This window comes from Seriola aureovittata, chromosome 1 (assembly GCF_021018895.1).
Source record: "Seriola aureovittata isolate HTS-2021-v1 ecotype China chromosome 1, ASM2101889v1, whole genome shotgun sequence".
NCBI lineage: Eukaryota > Metazoa > Chordata > Actinopteri > Carangiformes > Carangidae > Seriola > Seriola aureovittata.
Genome location: NC_079364.1, coordinates 20239725 through 20257668, shown reverse-complemented (window position 1 = coordinate 20257668; position 17944 = coordinate 20239725). Strand labels below are relative to the sequence as shown.

Below are 17944 nucleotides of genomic sequence, written 5' to 3'. Positions count from 1 at the left end.
TGCGTGCGTGCGTGCGTGCGTGCGTATGTCTTTGGAAGTGTAGAGATGCTCTTGAGATGCTGCAACTTTGGGAGTTGACTTCTAACTTCTGGCCTTAATGCAACTCATCTTTTAACTCTCGTAAAATCTGTTCCTAAAATCATTCGGTTTCACTGGGAGGGATGATGTTCTTTGGGTAGATGTCTTTTTCTTTGCTTTTTCCTCAGCCAAGGCCAAGTAATATCTCCAAGTGGGTGTGTAAAATAATCTACACCTTGCACTCCTCCTCCAGCTGAGTCATGTCTTCCTGTCTCATTTTTTGATGAAGAGGATTTTGAGGCGACACAGATCGGCAGTTTGTCAGCAACAATAAACAGTATTTGCATCTTGTATGTTACATGTTACATTTTTACCTTGCTATATTTTTAGTGTCATTCTCCAGTCGCCGCCTCATTTATAACAATACTGTCTATCTCTGTTGCCTCAAAAAGCTGCCCTTTATAAACATCTGCTATTAAAACCTTACAAGGATATAGTGTGTAAAAGCTGTATGTTTATGTTGTAGGTTGACTTTTTGGTGTCTTCTGCCTTGTTTTTACTCTTTTGTCCTTTGCATCCAGTTTCCTTTCTAACTCTGAGCACCTGCTGGTGCTCTGAATATTAACAAAAATGTGTCGTATTTATTTCTTAATTTATGCGTGTGTGACTATCCAAAGGTTTGGAGCAGCTTTGCTTTGCTGTGTCATCTTGGATAATCAGTTGGTATCCACTGGGCTTGTTTTGAACGTGTGACGGAAAATGTTAGAAATGTGTTCATCGGACACATGTTGATACTGTTTTGAAAAGCAATATAATCTCTTAGATGACTCTTCTGCGATTGAGTTTACTGCAAGTAGACTAGGTCTCTAGTAATACTGTTAGGCCTGTTGATTTGTGCTCTTCTATTAATTAGTCTTATTCAATCAACAAGTCTGTTTTTTTTGTTTTTTTTAGTCTATTTGAAGTTTTATTTTGATTGTGGAAAATGTGCAAAGAGACTGGACTACCTTCCTTGTCTGTGTAGGGGTGTTAAAGTTTGTCTTTTGCTTCACTTTTTATTTTCTGCAGCCCTCTGCATTGACTGCTGCTGTGCTAAATGAATTTATGGCCTCTCTAATTCAGACTGCTTGTTCACAGCTCTGGAGTCTGTAACCTGCTGTTTGTACTCACTTTGGCCTCTACGTGGCACTCTGTGATTCAGGGTTTCTTAAGTCAAATTAAATACATTAAAAGTGAACAAACTGTCAAATTATTGACTGTCTTAAGAAAAGTGACATTTAACACTGTAAACTTTGAGTGCTCACCCTCCTACTACAATACGTAAGAGGTGAATGGACGATGAACTTTTAGATTTAAACTTAATCTGCAAAGCAACTTCATGTCATCTCTTTCAAAGCCGTTGTACATAAACAACACCATCATCCCACCACCAGAGAACAGACCTTTGCTTTTATTCTTAAGTATGATATTTGCTTGGAGTGAATACATGGTAATCATGGTGCAATTATTTTTTTAAATAATTTTCCCCCTACAATTAGGGGAAATTACATGTTTGACACGTAAATGTTTTTGTTGTCCAGTGCATTACAAACTTGACAATATTGTACTTACAGTAAACCAGGCCCAAGAAAAATTCAGGCAAATTAAATCCTGAAATAAGTCTTAATTTTTGTGATTTTTATTTACTTTCTCTCTGGTTTATGTCAGTGTCCAGCCACAGAGGCAGTGGAGTTCAGTGTGGAGTTGTCAGTGCGCACCAATAGACCTCATTAAGTCCTTCTTCACCCTCCACTGACTCTGGGTCTACAGGAGCAACAGTCATTATGTAACCACACTGAGTGGCTGTGCGAGGGGCTGACAGCAACACACACAGCTGCGTAACTGAGTCGACAAAGTCAGCTGAACTCAACCTTGTGTGGCAGAGTGCCACAGTGGTAGTAATGGACTCAGTGCAGTGGGGACGTGGTGATATAAATGATGATAACTGATGGTAACTAATTCTTTTGCATTTGATTAAAAAATGCATCACAGACTTTGCTGAACTTGCTCTTGATCATGCTGGCAAAATGACTTCATGTTGTGATTTTACACGAATTTAAATTATAGTTGTGAATGATAATCTTCAATGATGCTTTGCTAATCACAGTCAGTACGGACGTATAACTTTCTTTCAGTTTTAGATTGAACAAATTAAAAAATAAAAAGGAAAAAGACAAATAAGTTATATATTATTATATTGCTGGATCTAATCAACCCACTGTAAACCACCTGTGTAAGAATTCAGCAGCAAAAGACCAAGATATTTCCTTCAGGAGTTGGTGTAGACCAAAAACAGAGTGAACATTGGAGTTTCACTCATTAGGTGGACACAAACATGAATCTAAAGTTGCTCCAGAACTGCAGGTGTGTAAGTAAGCAACTGATTGCTACAAGTTCTCCATATCAACTTAAAATGTGGTGTTAATATTGTGTTGACAACTTGTGTTCTCTGCCCCCATGTAGCCATTATTATTATTATTATTATTATAACTATTGCAGCTTAATGTCATCTCCTAAGATAAAGCGTCATGAGACTGTATGTTTTCTCTTTGAGATCATTGGCTGGTTGATGTTGATAAAAAAAAATTCTAGTATCATGGGAGAAATGTGGCGTTGTTACAGCTTCCAGCTAAAACATTTTTTTTCTCGCTGTACAGTTTGTGTTTCCCTTCTAATATTTTATTGATGTATTATTTATAGTGTTCATGTAAAAATAAATTATACATCATCATCCTATAGAATTTTTGCCAGATAAATAAACATAGACTAAGTGTATAGGTAGAAGACAGGAATACAGAAAGATGAGGCAAAGGGAGAGAGAGAAACAGGTTGAGAGAGCAAGTGAGTGAGATAAAGAAACATGCAGTAAAACAGGAGAAGAGAGCACTTTAGAGGCAGAAGGAGAAAAAACAGAGAGAGAGAGAGAGAGAGAGAGTGATATGTGTGTGGAGGATGAGTCGGAGAGGCCCTCAGTTACACTTGACTCAGTCATGGAAATGATTTGATTATCACCACATGAACAGCTGTCTTATGTAACACACACACACACCCACACACACACAAAACACACACAAAGAAATAACTCAAAAATAATGAGGGGTCTGTGCTCTGGCCGAAAACCTACTCTGATTAAAGGTGGCCTGTAGCAACAGAGAGACAACAGAGTAAAAGCTACATCAGAGAAAACCTACAGACGAGGTCAGGCTCCTTCTCTATAACGTGAACATAGCAAATTATAATATAAATCTTCATTTATTCTTCATTTCTTTCTTCATTTAACAGTTGGCAGTGTTACTATTCAGGATATAAAAATAAAACACTTCTTATTGGCACTATTTGAATTATAATTTGTTCTATGGTGAAAGGTATTCAGGTCCTTAACAATTCATCACATGACTACTTGTATTTGCAAGGGGTCGCTGCAGTGATGAACCCGCAGAGAATTTGGTTTTCCAGCATGAAACTTTACTCTTTTAGTTTCCTCCAACTCCTATCATCAATGTTGTTTCATACGTAGCTGTTTTCAGGGAGAAAAACTCCCTGTACACTAACACTGCCTGCTCAGCCCCAAACAGTAAACGGACAAAGTCAGCGATGAGCCACTGAACATAGCGGAACATTTCACTGTGTTTTGTATGATTTTAAATGCAAATTTAGTTGTTTTTTTTTCTTCCTTTTGTTCAGTAACCCTGGAAAAATTATTTCATTTGCATTGATTTCTGAAGGTATTCTGAATTATGTACCTGAAATCCAGGGGTGCCAATACTTTCGACTATGACTGTATGGGGAACCATCAGGGCCTTCTAGCAGATGGCCACACTTATTAAATGTTATATTTAATCTCTTTCATTTAATAATTTATGTCTTTCTAATTTTACAATTATTCTCTTCTAATTCTAATTTTAGCCAAATTTTCTACCAAATTTGCTACAGAAATGTAAGGGTTACTGTTGTGTCTATAGGCAGAGAAAAGATTAGCGGTGTCGCTAGTTAATCAGGAGTTTATAAGAAGCCCTGAAGCCCCCACAGCTGTATGTGTTTGGTTAAATCACCTGTCACTTTCTAAACAATCACTTTTTGATTTATAGTGGGTGGGACCAAAAATCATTGCCCTAGGCCTTCTCCACGGCTCAAGGCCAGAGAGTTATCGAACTACGGAAATCGTCATCAGCTTTTCCGATAGGAGCGCTAACTGTGTTCACGAAACACTCTCAAGACGAAAACAAGCCTACCCGAACTCCCCAGCCATAACTTGAAAAAAATGTTTTCATGTTGGAAGAAGTACAGAAGTTGCCCGATGGTCTGCAATGGACTTCACATGACAATATTCACATACTTTTACCTTTCAAAGCTTTTGATCGGTGGACCCTTACAGAAAAAAGAAAAATAATTGAGGAATAGACAGACAATCAGACTTCATGACAATTTCAAGTAGCTACTTCAGGCATTTGTCAACTTTTCACCGTCTTGCTGGTTTATGGTTCTGAATTAATTATACTTTTGTACTCATGGTTTCTGTAAAGTGAACTGAACAGTCGAAATGTGGAAAATCTATCAGAGCTAACAATATGTGATTCAACAAAAGTTTAAGCATATTGCCTGTTGCTTGCTGCTTTGCAGGAGCTTTAAAATGTTCGCCATTGACCAGGTGGTTTGTAAGAGGGCTCAGCCCCCCTCTCTTATATTTTTAACCTCTGTTTAAGCTTCATTTAGAAAAATAACAACAACAAAAGAAAAAAGAGAATTTCTGGCCAAGATGCATTGGTTGCGAGTCATGACCAATTGTCAATTGACCAATTGATTGTATAGTGGAGCATAACATGACATTCAGGCTGAGGGGGCAATGCAGGGGTTCCTTCTATCTCATACTTATCGCCCTGTTTTAATAGTTTGACCTGTAATATTTAATACAAATTCGATACAAAACACGTTGTTTAGTCATGGCATGAATCTGTATTTTACGGGTTGGTTGGCGACCCCCTGCAGTCTGGGGTGCATGTTTACATTTATCAGTAAATATTAACTACCCACTTTCATCCATTAGAAGCTGACCCTGTTTTATTTTCGGTGCTGACCTGAAGGTTCCTCTCTCGGTCATGAATAATGAAGTGAGATAACTGGAGCAAAGACTGTATGGTGTGCAGGTCCAGTGTTCCCTCCCACCATGTGAAACTCACAACTCCTGTCCCTTGCTGTTTCAGAGATGACTGACAACAATTCCTCACAGACCACTCTGCACAAAGTTACGACTGTTAATATTTTATCACACTGAGCAGAAGGTACAGAAATGGATGCATTATGGATGTTAAGTGGTGTGTATTTTGTATGTGGAACTAGGTTTAGATATGTGTGTGTGTGTTTTTAATTTGTCAGTGATGATAGTGATGAGATAAGCTAATAAAGGTGGGATGGTGTCAATGAGGATTTTCATTAGCAAGTTGCTTGTTTTCATTGTCTTCACTTTCATCTATATTTGTTATTCTCCTCACACACGAGAAGTATGAGAATGGACTTAGTTAATTAATGTCTGTCTGTTATTCAATGTTTTTTTTTTTTTTTTTTTACAGATTTCAGATATACAGTACTCAGTTACCAGATTATTAGTTACAACTGTGCAGTCAAATACCACTCAATGCAACAGTCATACAATCCATCCTATGAAAATGGGGATAAATGGGGATGGACAAAATATCAGAGACACCACAATACCATGTGATGGAGACAGGAAGTAGCACTAGTGAAGACAATGACGGGGAACAGAGCACAAGGTTGTTTTAATGGTTAATGGATGAGGAGAGGACTGGGGAAGAAGAGGGAAACAAGTGAGAGGAAATGCTGAAGAGTATTTTCCAGGTGACCTGGGACTATGTTTTATTAACCTTCTCACAGTGAAGAGGCTTTTCTACCTTTGTTTCATGCCCAGGGCGCAATAAAGACCACAACAACCATGAAGGAATTTACTGTAATGTCTTATAATGCCCATCACTGAGAGAGGAGAGTTAAAATGTGCTGAGATTTCAGATCGTGCAGACTGGAGTACGTACAGCATCACAATTCTTTTGAGTGATATCAAATGTTCACTAAAGACTTTTCTAATAATCTCTACAGAGGCTTGTGTTTAGTTGTTGATTCAGTGTTTTGTAAATGAATTGGAATGGATATAAGAGGGGAAATGGGTTCACTGACACTGTGCAGAAGGTCCACAGTTTATTTCTACACCTGGTGAAGTAAACACATATCCAAAGCTCACACGACTAAAGGCAATAATATTTTACATGAAGGCAAGGATTTAGCAAACATGCATGCATGGTGTTTTTTCTTTCTCATATACCTGTTGAGAGAAGTTGCCCCTGATAACTCTGTCAGACCCCGACCAAATGCAGGAGGGTTATTCAGGCTTTCCCTGTTGCATAACATCTGCACAAAAATAATCTGCCAAGACGACAGGTTGGCTGATAAAATTTTCATAAACTTTATCTGTTATAAAGTTATTTTAAGAAAATTGTTGACTTAGCTCTAAAACATCATTCCCATACTCCCATAAAATTCAGTCAAGCACAAACACACAGACACGCTAACTCACGCATACAGTACACAAGGTCCTGGCACAAACAACAACGACAACAGCAGAAGGCGTATAATTCGGCTGTGTGTGTGAGCATGTGGCAAGAAGGTGAATTCCCAAACACAGCTAAATGAAATCCTCATTCTCATAAAAAAAAAATACTCTGGCTGTTTGTCTCTCTTTTTCTCTGATTCATTGCTATTTATTGTCGCCTCTGTCTGTTCATACAAAGAGGTTAGTACACTGCACACTTCAGGTTTTATTCCCGTTTCTTTGTTTTCACAATTTGTGGGGGGTAAAGCGCTTTTAAGATATTTCACAAATGAAACAAACAAAATGTAAAACATCAATGTACATTTATTTACACATGGGCACATGGTTTTTCAACATGGATCATGAAACATATTTTCACATGAATTTTAATTGAACTGAATTTTCTTGCGTTCTCTTTGCTTTCCTGTTGCTGTCTCTCCCTCTCTACTTTCTGTGTGTGTGTGTGTGTGTGTGTGTGTGTGTGTGTGTGTGCGTGCGCGTGTGTGTGTGTGTGTGTGTGTGTGTGTGTGTGTGTGTGTGCGCGCGCGCGCGCGCGTGTGTGTGTGTGTTTAAGAGAGAGAGAGAAAGGGATGCAGACGTGTGGCAGAGACAGAGTAGAGAGATTTGGTCGACCTGTCGGTCTCTCTCATGTCACATCTCTGCCCTCGGGACCTGACCTCTGTCTTTCTGTCTGGAAAATAACCTGGAAAAATTAAAATGGAATATTGGAAAACTCCGCTCTGGAAAACAGTCAGAGCAACATCCCTCCTGCTGCTGCTGCTGCTGCTGCCGCCGCCTCAAACAGAGAAGAAGAACTGAAGAAAGAGGGAAAAGAAAGAATGACTGAAAATCTTAGTTTGTATCTGTATACGAAAGTGAAGAGGAGACGAAGGCTTGTACACATTGGCCTATCTGACAACTGGGGGCGGACACACAAGATTTATACATATAATTATACTGTTAGTGTTTTTTTTTTTTTCTTTGAGGGTAAGGCAGAGAGCAGAGAGGAGATAATAGGAGAGGAGAGGAAGGGAGGAGAGAGTAGAGAGCACAGAGGGTAGAGGAGTAGAGAGCGGAGCGGTGCAGAGCAGAGGACCAGAGCAGAGAGGAGGAGGAAGGAGAGGGGAAGAAGAGTTGAGGGGAGGAGAGGAGGAGGAAGATGAGAAGAGGAGAGGAGTAAACACACTCCAGATGGGATCTTGGCATAAATTAAAATGTGAGTAAAAACATTTTGTTTGCATGTGGTGAAAATTCAACATGATGCTGCTGCTGATATTGTTGTCGTCTCTACTGATGATCATGCCGATGTGAAGTGTAGTGAGGAGTCTCCACTCTTGTCTGTAACTGTCTGTCCTCCACATTTTGTTTGTTCGCCCTCTCAACTATCTTTTACTTCGTCTTGCTCTAATTCTCTCTGTCTCTGAGCGTTTTTTTTTTTTTATCTGATTTCATAGTTTTCCGCTCTCTCTCTCTACTCTTTCTCTGCAGGTCATGTTAGATAGTAACAGCACAGCAGAGGAAGGAAAGGCCAGTGTCACATTGCATTAGCGTCTCACACACACACACACACACACAGACCGAGAGAGAGAACTACACTCAAAATGATGTGTGTGGGGATTGCCTGCGTATCTCCTTCTGTGTGTGTATGTGTGTGTGTGTGCATTCGTGCATGCAGGTGTACAGTGTGAGCTAAGCTGAAACAGGCAAAGGAGCCATATAGTCTTCTTAACCACATGGAGAAAAACAAAGAGCTATTGTGCCACATAAGAATTTGGCCAGCAGACTGCACAGACACACAGGGAAGGGAGAGGAAGATCAGTGTCTATGGAAAAAAAGAATTAGGAAGGAAAAGTATCTTGCATTTATACTGTTGCCGTGGTGCATCTAGACTTTGGTCATGTAGCAGAAAAATGAAGATTGTGGATTGTGTCACACAGGGTGATACAACATGCACCCAAAAAAAAACAGCTTTCATCTTAATGAGCCACTCTTTTCTAGGTTTACCTTTAACTATATGAATTGTCTCTGATGCAGTAAACCTGAAACACTCATCGCTTCATGTAGTTTAAGTCATGTTTAAGAAAATAGTTAGACATTGTCAGAAATACGCTTGCTTGCTTTCTTGCCCAAGATCAAGATGAGAAGACTGACGCCACAGGTGTGTAGGACAAATATGAAGCTACAGCTGCTTAGAGTGAGATAAACTGTGAGATAGATCCTCTCATGCGTGGTCATGCCATCAGTGTAAACAGCTCCTGTTGTCTAGACCGTTTTCACAGAGTGTGATTGGCCGTAATGAGCTGGCTGCGGTCCAAGTGTCAAACACTAATGTCATTACGTAACTGTGATGCTCAGCTGCATGATAGTGAATTAAGACATGATGTTTCAGCACACCCACCTGTCGTGACACTGATGGAAATCTGTCACGAGTTCTCAGCTCAGACGTGTTTGTAGAGGTTGTATAGATGCAGTTACATCATGACACAAGATGACGAAAGCAGTTTAAAAAAAAAAAGTGATTCATGAAATTCTAAATAAAAAACTATGCTGTTGATATAAAAACAAATATGAATTATTTGTGATGGCACGATGACATGCTTTTTGCTGTAACTAACTGTGACCCAAATTGTCAAATCCAAGAGAAGGAGGGAGTAAGAGGAAGAGAGAAGGGCAGCAGCGTCCTGCAGCATTTACACACAACATCACAAAATGACCCTGACAGTCAGTGAATTTAGAAGTGCTCGGAGGTTGTGTTATGTTTGGTAGTGTTATGTTGCACTGCAATGTCATGCGAGTTGTTGTCGTATTGTTCCTCTCTTGCACTTGCCATGTCGGTGCATTGCTTTTTGACAGTTTTTTTTTGTTTTGTACCATAACAACAGGCCTGAGGTGTGTTTGTAAAGCTACTTACCATGTAGGGATGAGACAAACATGCATTTTTTTTTTAGGTGCATGCTTTCGAAAATGTGACCAATAAAATGCAGATATTTTCCTCAGCCTGAGCTCAGTTTTCACTCACAGGTCAAGAGTGCTGCACCTTCTGTTTCAGAGTTTTTCCAGCTGAAAGCATCCTCAAAAATTAGGCTAGTTTGATGTTGTGTGAGAGCATCATCCATTTTTTATCTGTTGAAGTTTAGACTTCTGCCGTGTCCTTACAGCTTCACAGAGTACAACATGTTTTGACATCTTTATACCTCTGCTCTGTTTTAGGTTTAAACTCCTGAAGACTCGACACTGTGTATTTTTTAAAGATGGTGTTTTCATGGTGAGGTACGTTTACATTTAGTCATGAAGTCTGGTCTGTCTTCATGAAGTAATTAGGGCCTGTTTCCAATCATTAGTAAAAGCTTTAATGGGGAAAAGCTCATAATCAGGGAGAACACATTCACATGTAATGAGATGTGCTAAATGTTGTCAGCTGGGGAAATCATAACACGTTCATGAAATTAAAACAGTTCTACAAAACGCTTTTAACCCTGCTCCGCTCTGTGCGTGAACCTTCGTAACAGGATTAACACAATCAAGCACAATCACGCTTCGCTCACATCTGCAGAGCTTCATTTTATTTGGAAGAAGAACAGATTTAAAAGTTTTGGATGAGAACATTTTGAAATGTTACTGAAGAATGTCAGTAATACAAATCATGCCGAGGGGCTTCGCAGATTTCCTGTGTAATTAGAGAGTCATGCTTCAAGCACAGTTCAGTTAAGTGTCACTCACAGTGTATGTGCAGATACTGCTCAGCTCATGGGATTCAACTTTGCAGATAAAGAGAATAAAAGTACCACGGATTGTCATTTATCTTTGAAAACGCTTAAAGGGGCGACTCATATTTGCAGGATTTCATTGTTGATGAACCCAATAAGTGATGATAATATAAACACTGCCAGCTCTTATCTTACTCTGTTACACAACACTGTAACTACAGTAAGGGAGCAATAGTTGTTCATCAGCACCCTCCTCTGTAAGAGGACGGAGCTTTTATTAGCTGGACGAGCTGATGCAGACAGGTTTATTTCTGGAGCAGCTGAACTCACGTCAGTCAAACCACATTATGGACTGAGCGTCAGATATACGTCATAATAAACACGCAGAGTCTCAGTGCCTCAAAATTTTACAATATGTTCAATATTTTTATGCATTTTGCAATCATTTTTAATTATGTAAATAATGAATGTACTGTACTGTAAGTCACCTGCTAGTATGACAGTAATTTTTCTCTGAGCAGCTCAAGCAAAGACAGATTTTTCATTTGAACATTTTTTACAGGTCAGCGGAAACACTATCTGGTATTTGACAGGTAAATGTCATAATTTATGTTGCAGAAAATTAGTTTTTTCTTTTTTTCTAACTCATTAATCATCTTGTGAGCCTTCTGATTTATTGTGTGTGTGGGGCCCTGAACCACTAATTTATTTATTTTATCATCACCAAGATCACAGCTGACCATCGAGCCAAACCCCCTTACAAACATTATCTGTTTTATATACTTAAACTTTTGTGTGTTTGATCATGACGAAACACTCAGTGAAGCGCTAAGATGAAAAGCCTGATGAGGCCTCTTCCTTTAGAGTCCATTATTACACTGAGGAGCTGCTGGGCTGAGCAGATCAGGTTAGAGAGGAGTTCAGTAAGAAAAGCAGACACAGTGGAGTCTCTCGCCTTGCTCCCTCACAATCCTCCTCTCCTTTCAGAGGATGAAGGATCCTCCTGGATCTTCTCCAGGATTTCAGCTCTGTTAGTATAATTAGTCTGCAAGTCAGAGTGACTTGCTCTCTATACCCTCCTCCCCTCTGGCATCTCAGGCTCTCTCCACCCTCTGACAATCTGGACCCTGGGACACTGTGCATTTATGTTTCAAAACGTCAAATAAGCAACACACACACACAGACACTGAGGGTATAATTGTGAGTGTTTATGGGGGAGTTCCAGTAGAAGTAACCTCTACATGTCTAGACACAATGCCGTATTAAAACTATTTGTCTCTGTCTGTACTCTGCATTTAACCTGGGTGCTGCAAACTAACTCAGGCAATAAATGCTGTGGTATGTGTCACTGGTTGATGCTGTGTATTTGTCAAAATAATGAAAAACAAATTACTGAGCATCAAGCATTTTAAAATGGTTAAAAGCAACATAACAAAACTCCTTAGTCCTTAAACATTGTTGCTTTGTCAGAATCTCCTGGAAGACTTTTGCCTCAAGACTTCAGCCCATGACATCAGCTGGTCTGGACTCTAGGTCTAGTCTGTATATGCTTGTGTGTGTGTGTGTGTGTGTGTGTGTGTGTGTGTGTGTGTGTTGTGTGTGTGTGTGTGTGTGTGTGTGTGTGTTTGTGTGTGTTTGTGTGTGTCCGTGTCCACCTCCAAGGCCAGTTACTTGATCTGAATGATTGTATTTACAGCCAGCATAAGTTGGCTTATGGCTCTTTGTTGCCACCTAGTGGTTACAGCTCAGAAACAAACCCGGTGACCAACTTCTTTACCTTCACTTGATTCCCTGTCATTTCTACTCAACTAATGAAGCTCATTCAGGTTGAAGGGGCCCCATTGACAGCAAGTGAACCAGCAAATGACAATTAAGAAAATTAAGTTTAAATTCACCACTGTCATCGAATTTACTAAATTTGCTAACGTGATGATTTATAGTAAGTAATTAATTTGCATAAATATCCAATCTAACACACAAGAGAATGTTAGAGGAAACCTACCGTCTGAAGCAAAGCCACGCTGCCACAGTGAGAACATACAACAGCACCCTGAGGTCAGGGCAGGAAACTGAACCTGCACCAGGCTACAAAGTTAATTACAACTAATGGGGGCCTCTTACTGCCTGATGCTTGTGGGGATAATAGGAAATAGAAGACGATTAGTTGCATTAGGGTCAAGGATTTGAAGATTAATTTGAACCTTAAATTGTCCAAAAACGATGCTGCGTGTGTATTTCCTTTAAACACACGGTGTGAGCGCACCTCTTATGTCAGACTTCTATAATCATCATTATCCTGTCTCTGTGTTTTTTTCTGTTCTGTGTGCCAAGTACTTTACAGCTCATTTTGCAATTTTGTTTTGTCCCCTGGGTTTTCATTTCCCTCCATTTCCAGACACCCTCTTCAAAATGATCTATATAGTGTAATTTTTTGCACAAAATGCTGTGCATATGTTTGTTGTATTTGTTGCACTGGTACTGCAAAGACTTTGTGTGTCCTACATGAGCATGTGAAAGTTTGTATTTGTGTCTGAATAGTTGCTTTATTACTTTGTGTATGTAAAATAATTTGTGCAATCTTAACTTTAGATATGGATTTTTGAGTGAGGGAGAGGAGCCGCTCAGGTTCATCTGAGGTGTGAATGATTCATTGCCGTTATTCTTCTAAACCATGCAGGCTAGCTGCACAGACATGTTAGAAAGGGGGTAAGTGAAACGCAAAGAATAGATTTAGGGCCAAAAGCATCAAAGTTTCCAAAGGAGTCTATAATTAACTCATCTTGCCTCTGTATGGGTTTCTTTTAAGGACAAATAGAAATGATTTGTGATACATTTTCTCCATGAGCATATTTCTTGAATCACAACGTTGCATTCAATCATAGAGTCTGTCTCAATTTAACAAGCATATTCATGTTTCCCATGGACAACTCTGTCTGAGTTGCAAATCACAAGGCTTCAATAAGCTCTACAGAGTAACAGGATGACTGTCGTTTCATAGGTGACTTCTTGTTTGATGTTGTAGTCTAGGATTCTCTGAGTTAGTAATAACTTTGGCAAAGTTGTAGCACAAAAACCTGAATTTATATAAAGACACTAATTACAACTAAGTGTTTTTATGCTACTATGGAGTTAATGTTCATGTTATGAATCTACAGGTAGAAGAAGTTTGTGTAGCAGTTGTCATTAGATTCTGTCTATGTAGATACAGTTTTTTTTTTAACTATGGGTAAAGGATGATATGTCATGTTTCTGCCTTTTCCTTTTTCCCCTCCTCTTCCTTTTCTGTCTTTCTATCCCGCTATCATTTCTCACAACTGTCATCTCACCTCCTCGCCTCAAACCTACAGTCCACAGGAGTCATGAGGAATGAACTCCACTCCAGGATGAACCCCAGAATTCAGTAAGCTCAAGTCACTGTTGAAATCATGAGCGCTCCAACGACGGGAAGCCCAAATATGGAGCTGAAGGTGGTCTCCCAGGAGATGGCACTGCTTAGCAACATAATGGCAGCTTACACCTTCATTGCAGGTTGGTCCAATCAGGGTAACTGTCACATGACTGGAAGTGATCAGACTCTAAAACTCTTGTGCTAAGTTTTAAGAAGTAAAGGAATGATACTTATACTGTAGATCCCCTTTTCTCTGAGGATCCCATGAATACCTATATTGTCGCCAATTGTGGGAAACCGGTGAGGACAAAAGAGGAGAAAGTTTTTATATGGAAGCAGGAATAAACCGATCAGCAACAGATCAACATGTCTCTGGCAGCGAGAGGTGATGGGGGAACAGGTAGCAGACAGTTGGCTGTATTGACTCAAAGGAAACAGGTGAGTAAGATCAGATGTGGAGATCAGCTCAACAGACTGATGGACAGGTGAGGGTTGGCACAATTTAAAACAACAGGACATTGAAAGATCAGAAGAAGAGAAAGAACTGGGTGCAGAGGAGGGAGGAGATGAGGTTGAAGCAGCAATTGATGTATTCATTGTAAAGTTTTCATTCTCTTTTAATTCACCCTCTCTCTCTCTCTCTCTCTCTCTCTCTCTCAGACCAACCCGAGCGGACAGCATTGGTGTTTCTGGCTGGTGTCTGTGTTGGCCTTCTCGTCACACTCTGCGCCATCGTCTTCCAGATACACTGTCGAGCAGACTGCAGCTATGGAAACAGCAACAACCCTCACCATCGCCACAGGAGCAGGCATCATCGCCGTCGCCTTCACAGCTGTCCCCACCATCAGCTCGCTGACAGTAATCCAGACAGCACTGCTGTTGTTGCGGCTGGAGGGACCGGGCCTGCTGGGGACAGCGAGTCGGAGGAGTGGGATGATACATCGGAGCTGTCGGCACGACGACGCAGACGCTTCGAGAGAGCTCTGCTGCACGCCAGCATGTTCACATCAGCTGAGGGTACAGACACACGCAAAACTCATGACACATATCAACACCATGATCCATTTAAGTAGGAGATAAAATAAAACCATTAAAACAGCAATTACATGAAATATACATCACATTAATTGCACAGGTGGCACAAATGAAGACTTTTAAGATTTTTTTGTTGTGGTTTTTGTGTGATGTGAGTGATCTCAGCCTTTAAACAGCGTGTATCACAGTCAGAAAAATGTTTAATAACACAAATTTGCTTTACCAAATTTGGCCACTGGTCAAGGAATACAATCAACATCTACATCAACTGTCTGAACTGTATGTTAGACATATTTGATAATGTCCTCAGGTACTGTAGTCAGCTATTGTCTAAAATTGATTTTTAAGCAGACAAAGTTGAATGTTGTGGAACCATCAAAACTATAAAATAAAACATTTTCATTTTAAATCTTTGTATAAACATATTCCAGTGTGTCAGTGCACCTTTATACACACTCACAGATGCTCTGTTTATCTCTGTGAAGACAACTGTCAGAAATACTCAGAATCATTTTAATGTGTGTGTGTGTGTGTGTGTTGTGTGTGTGTGTGTGTGTGTGTGTGTGTGTGTGTGTTTGTCATCATCAGAGCTGGACCGAGCCCAGCGGCTAGAAGAGCGGGAACGGATTCTCAGAGAGATCTGGATGAACGGGCAGCCAGACATCAGCACAGTCACTCAAAGCCTCAACAGATATTACTGACACATAATCAGTCAGATGGAGATGGACTTGCAGGTAGATGGATAAAAGATGAATAAATAGGTAAACAAATAAAAATAAAAAAAAGAACATAAACCATTGGTTTGGGAGCTCTGTCTGCACTGCACCAAAGAGACGCTTATAGATCGAACTATAACTATCAGCACTGTGTGGAGCAGTCTCCCCTACTGTGTAAACAAGGAAACATATGAATTGTGATGGCTCAGCCCTCCAATACAGGATGACACTCAAGTGTTTGGAAAAATGTCCTCATGCCCTGAAAATCCAACAAATAAAGACACAACGGGACCTACAGAGCATGGACCTGCAGGATTCCTGTCATCAATTGTTCAGCGAGTACAGAGGAGGAACAAGAGGCATCACGGAGGCTGCAGCTCTGCAGCCTTTGATGAGTGTATGGATTCAAATGTTAGTGATACTGTGTTGTCTCTCAGCTCATCCTTTATTTGTTTTTAAAAATGCTATAATAATGAGCTGAGTACTGGAGCCTCTTTGTACGATTAAATGGAAGGGAAGAGAAACATTAGCTCCATGACAGGATGGAGAAACTCATACTGGTGCTTTTACTGCTGCAACTTTTCATCCCTAATTAAACTGATGAATGCACACTAACAGGAATGGTTGTGGAGCTTGATAAAAAGAATTGGGGTGTGTCATCAAGGAAAACCTGCCTACAGCCTGTTTGTGGGTTGTATCTGTAGGCCGGGAGGTAATCAGCTGTAGGTGTTAGACATTTGGACAGCAGGTCGTGGTGTTTGAGAGGATCATGCTGCCTTTCTTAATTTGGCTCCTGTGGTAATGAGCTGAAAAAATTGAATAAACTTTTATCCAGGATTTTATGAGCTCTGTGTTCTGTACATATTATTAAGTAAAGTCCCTTATTAAAACCAAATAGTGGCTCATATTTCTTCAATGGTTTTTGTGTGCCTCCGGGTATTTTGTACATGTACAAAAAAGACAGTATGTCCAGAGTATTATGTTGCTGATGGACAGCATTAACCATGAATTTTGAAAATAGCAAGGTATCTGTGGTCCAGGTCCGTGGTGTTTCAGAGGTGGAGGCAAGGTGGCGATGAGAACCAGCATTGAAACACTGAGGTGAACATCATGAGGAGTCCAAGCAGCAACAGTCACATGACTGAGCCACAGAAGGAAACACTTGTTAATAATGGAAAGCATCAGCACAGATATAAACATACAAGAAGTTTAGCACCCCTGCCCATCATATGGTTGGATGTTGGACCCGGCCTTGTTTGTTTCATTGGTAGATCAATATAGACATATTTATCAAGTATGTCACAGTCACTCTGAGGAATTGTGCAAAACAAATCTGCCCAATATCATCACAATGAGGTGCCTGTTAGCTACTGTTGGGGTCCCCCCCCGGTGTCCATAAAGTGCCCCTGCTCTCCAGGCCAACCCTCCTGATGACCACACCTCATTATTTACATACAACTTGAAAAGCTAAATGGAAAAGAGAAAAACAAGAGGGAATGAGGGACATTAAGAAGAAAAAACAAAAACTTTGAATCAAGTGTAGTAGTCAAAATATCAGGTAGTCATAGTAACATTGTGCAAACTCAGTATATAGTATTATATATAATACATTACAAAAATGACTGCTCTGACTCACTCATTAATCAAACCTCCAAATCAATTATCATATACACCACCATTATCAATGATGTATTCTGAATAACATGAGGATAAGTTAAAGCTCACTGCTGTTGATTCAATCTTTCATTTTATCACTTCCCATATTCCCTAAAAAAACAAGTCTGGTCACTTCAGGGTTTTACTTTGCTCAAACACACTGTTCTGCAGAGAAATGTTTCCTGTGCCCTCCAATGTTTCAACAAGGCATCCATTACAAGCAAATAAGTTGTTATCAAAACATGCAAGGAGTGTATAGGGATAGAAGATAAATATATAAATATAAATATATAAATAAAGGATGGATACATTTGTATATACAGTCTATGGATAAAAGACAGATTTAGTCAGATTGGTGAAGATTTGATGCTTTAATGCCACATTTCGAACATACAGTTTTCTTTTAGGCCCAAAATCGAGTTTAAAGTTCATACTTGTGAAAATCTTCGTGACAAATGAAAGTTAATTTCTGTGACTTAAATGAAATGAGTAAAATCCCAATCTAGTCTTTCCTCTAAAATCCTCTCACGTGCATGACTAAAGGAACGTTATAGGCCCTGAATATTCTTGATGTATGAAGGAAGAGAAGAAAAGGAAAAGGAGAAAATGTTATAAAAACAAAACTCAGTACTTTAGTGTGAGTCATTATCATGTGTAAAATATGACCGAGCCTGACCATTCAATGCTCATAATGTTGACTTAAAAAGTCAGCATTAAACCAATCAGCTTTACTGCTGTGTCTTCCTGTGCGGTGTCTTACATACATCACCAGTGTGTATCGCTTTAA

General features: G+C 39.8%; 1 protein-coding gene across 2 annotated transcripts; it reads left to right on the top strand.

Moving 5' to 3' along the window:
- Window positions 1–7231: 7231 nt before the first annotated feature.
- eva1a (eva-1 homolog A (C. elegans)) lies at window positions 7232–16396 on the top strand. Of its 2 annotated transcripts, none has more exons than XM_056377333.1 (4): window positions 7232–7871; window positions 13710–13890; window positions 14411–14767; window positions 15374–16396. In XM_056377333.1, the coding sequence occupies exons 2-4, from the start codon at window positions 13788–13790 to the stop codon at window positions 15484–15486; spliced, it is 573 nt and encodes a 190-aa protein (XP_056233308.1). In that variant the 5' UTR covers window positions 7232–7871; window positions 13710–13787; the 3' UTR covers window positions 15487–16396. The 2 variants fall into 2 exon arrangements, with proteins under 2 accessions (XP_056233308.1, XP_056233314.1); XM_056377339.1 differs by lacking the exon at window positions 7232–7871 and adding an exon at window positions 9866–9925.
- Window positions 16397–17944: the final 1548 nt, after the last annotated feature.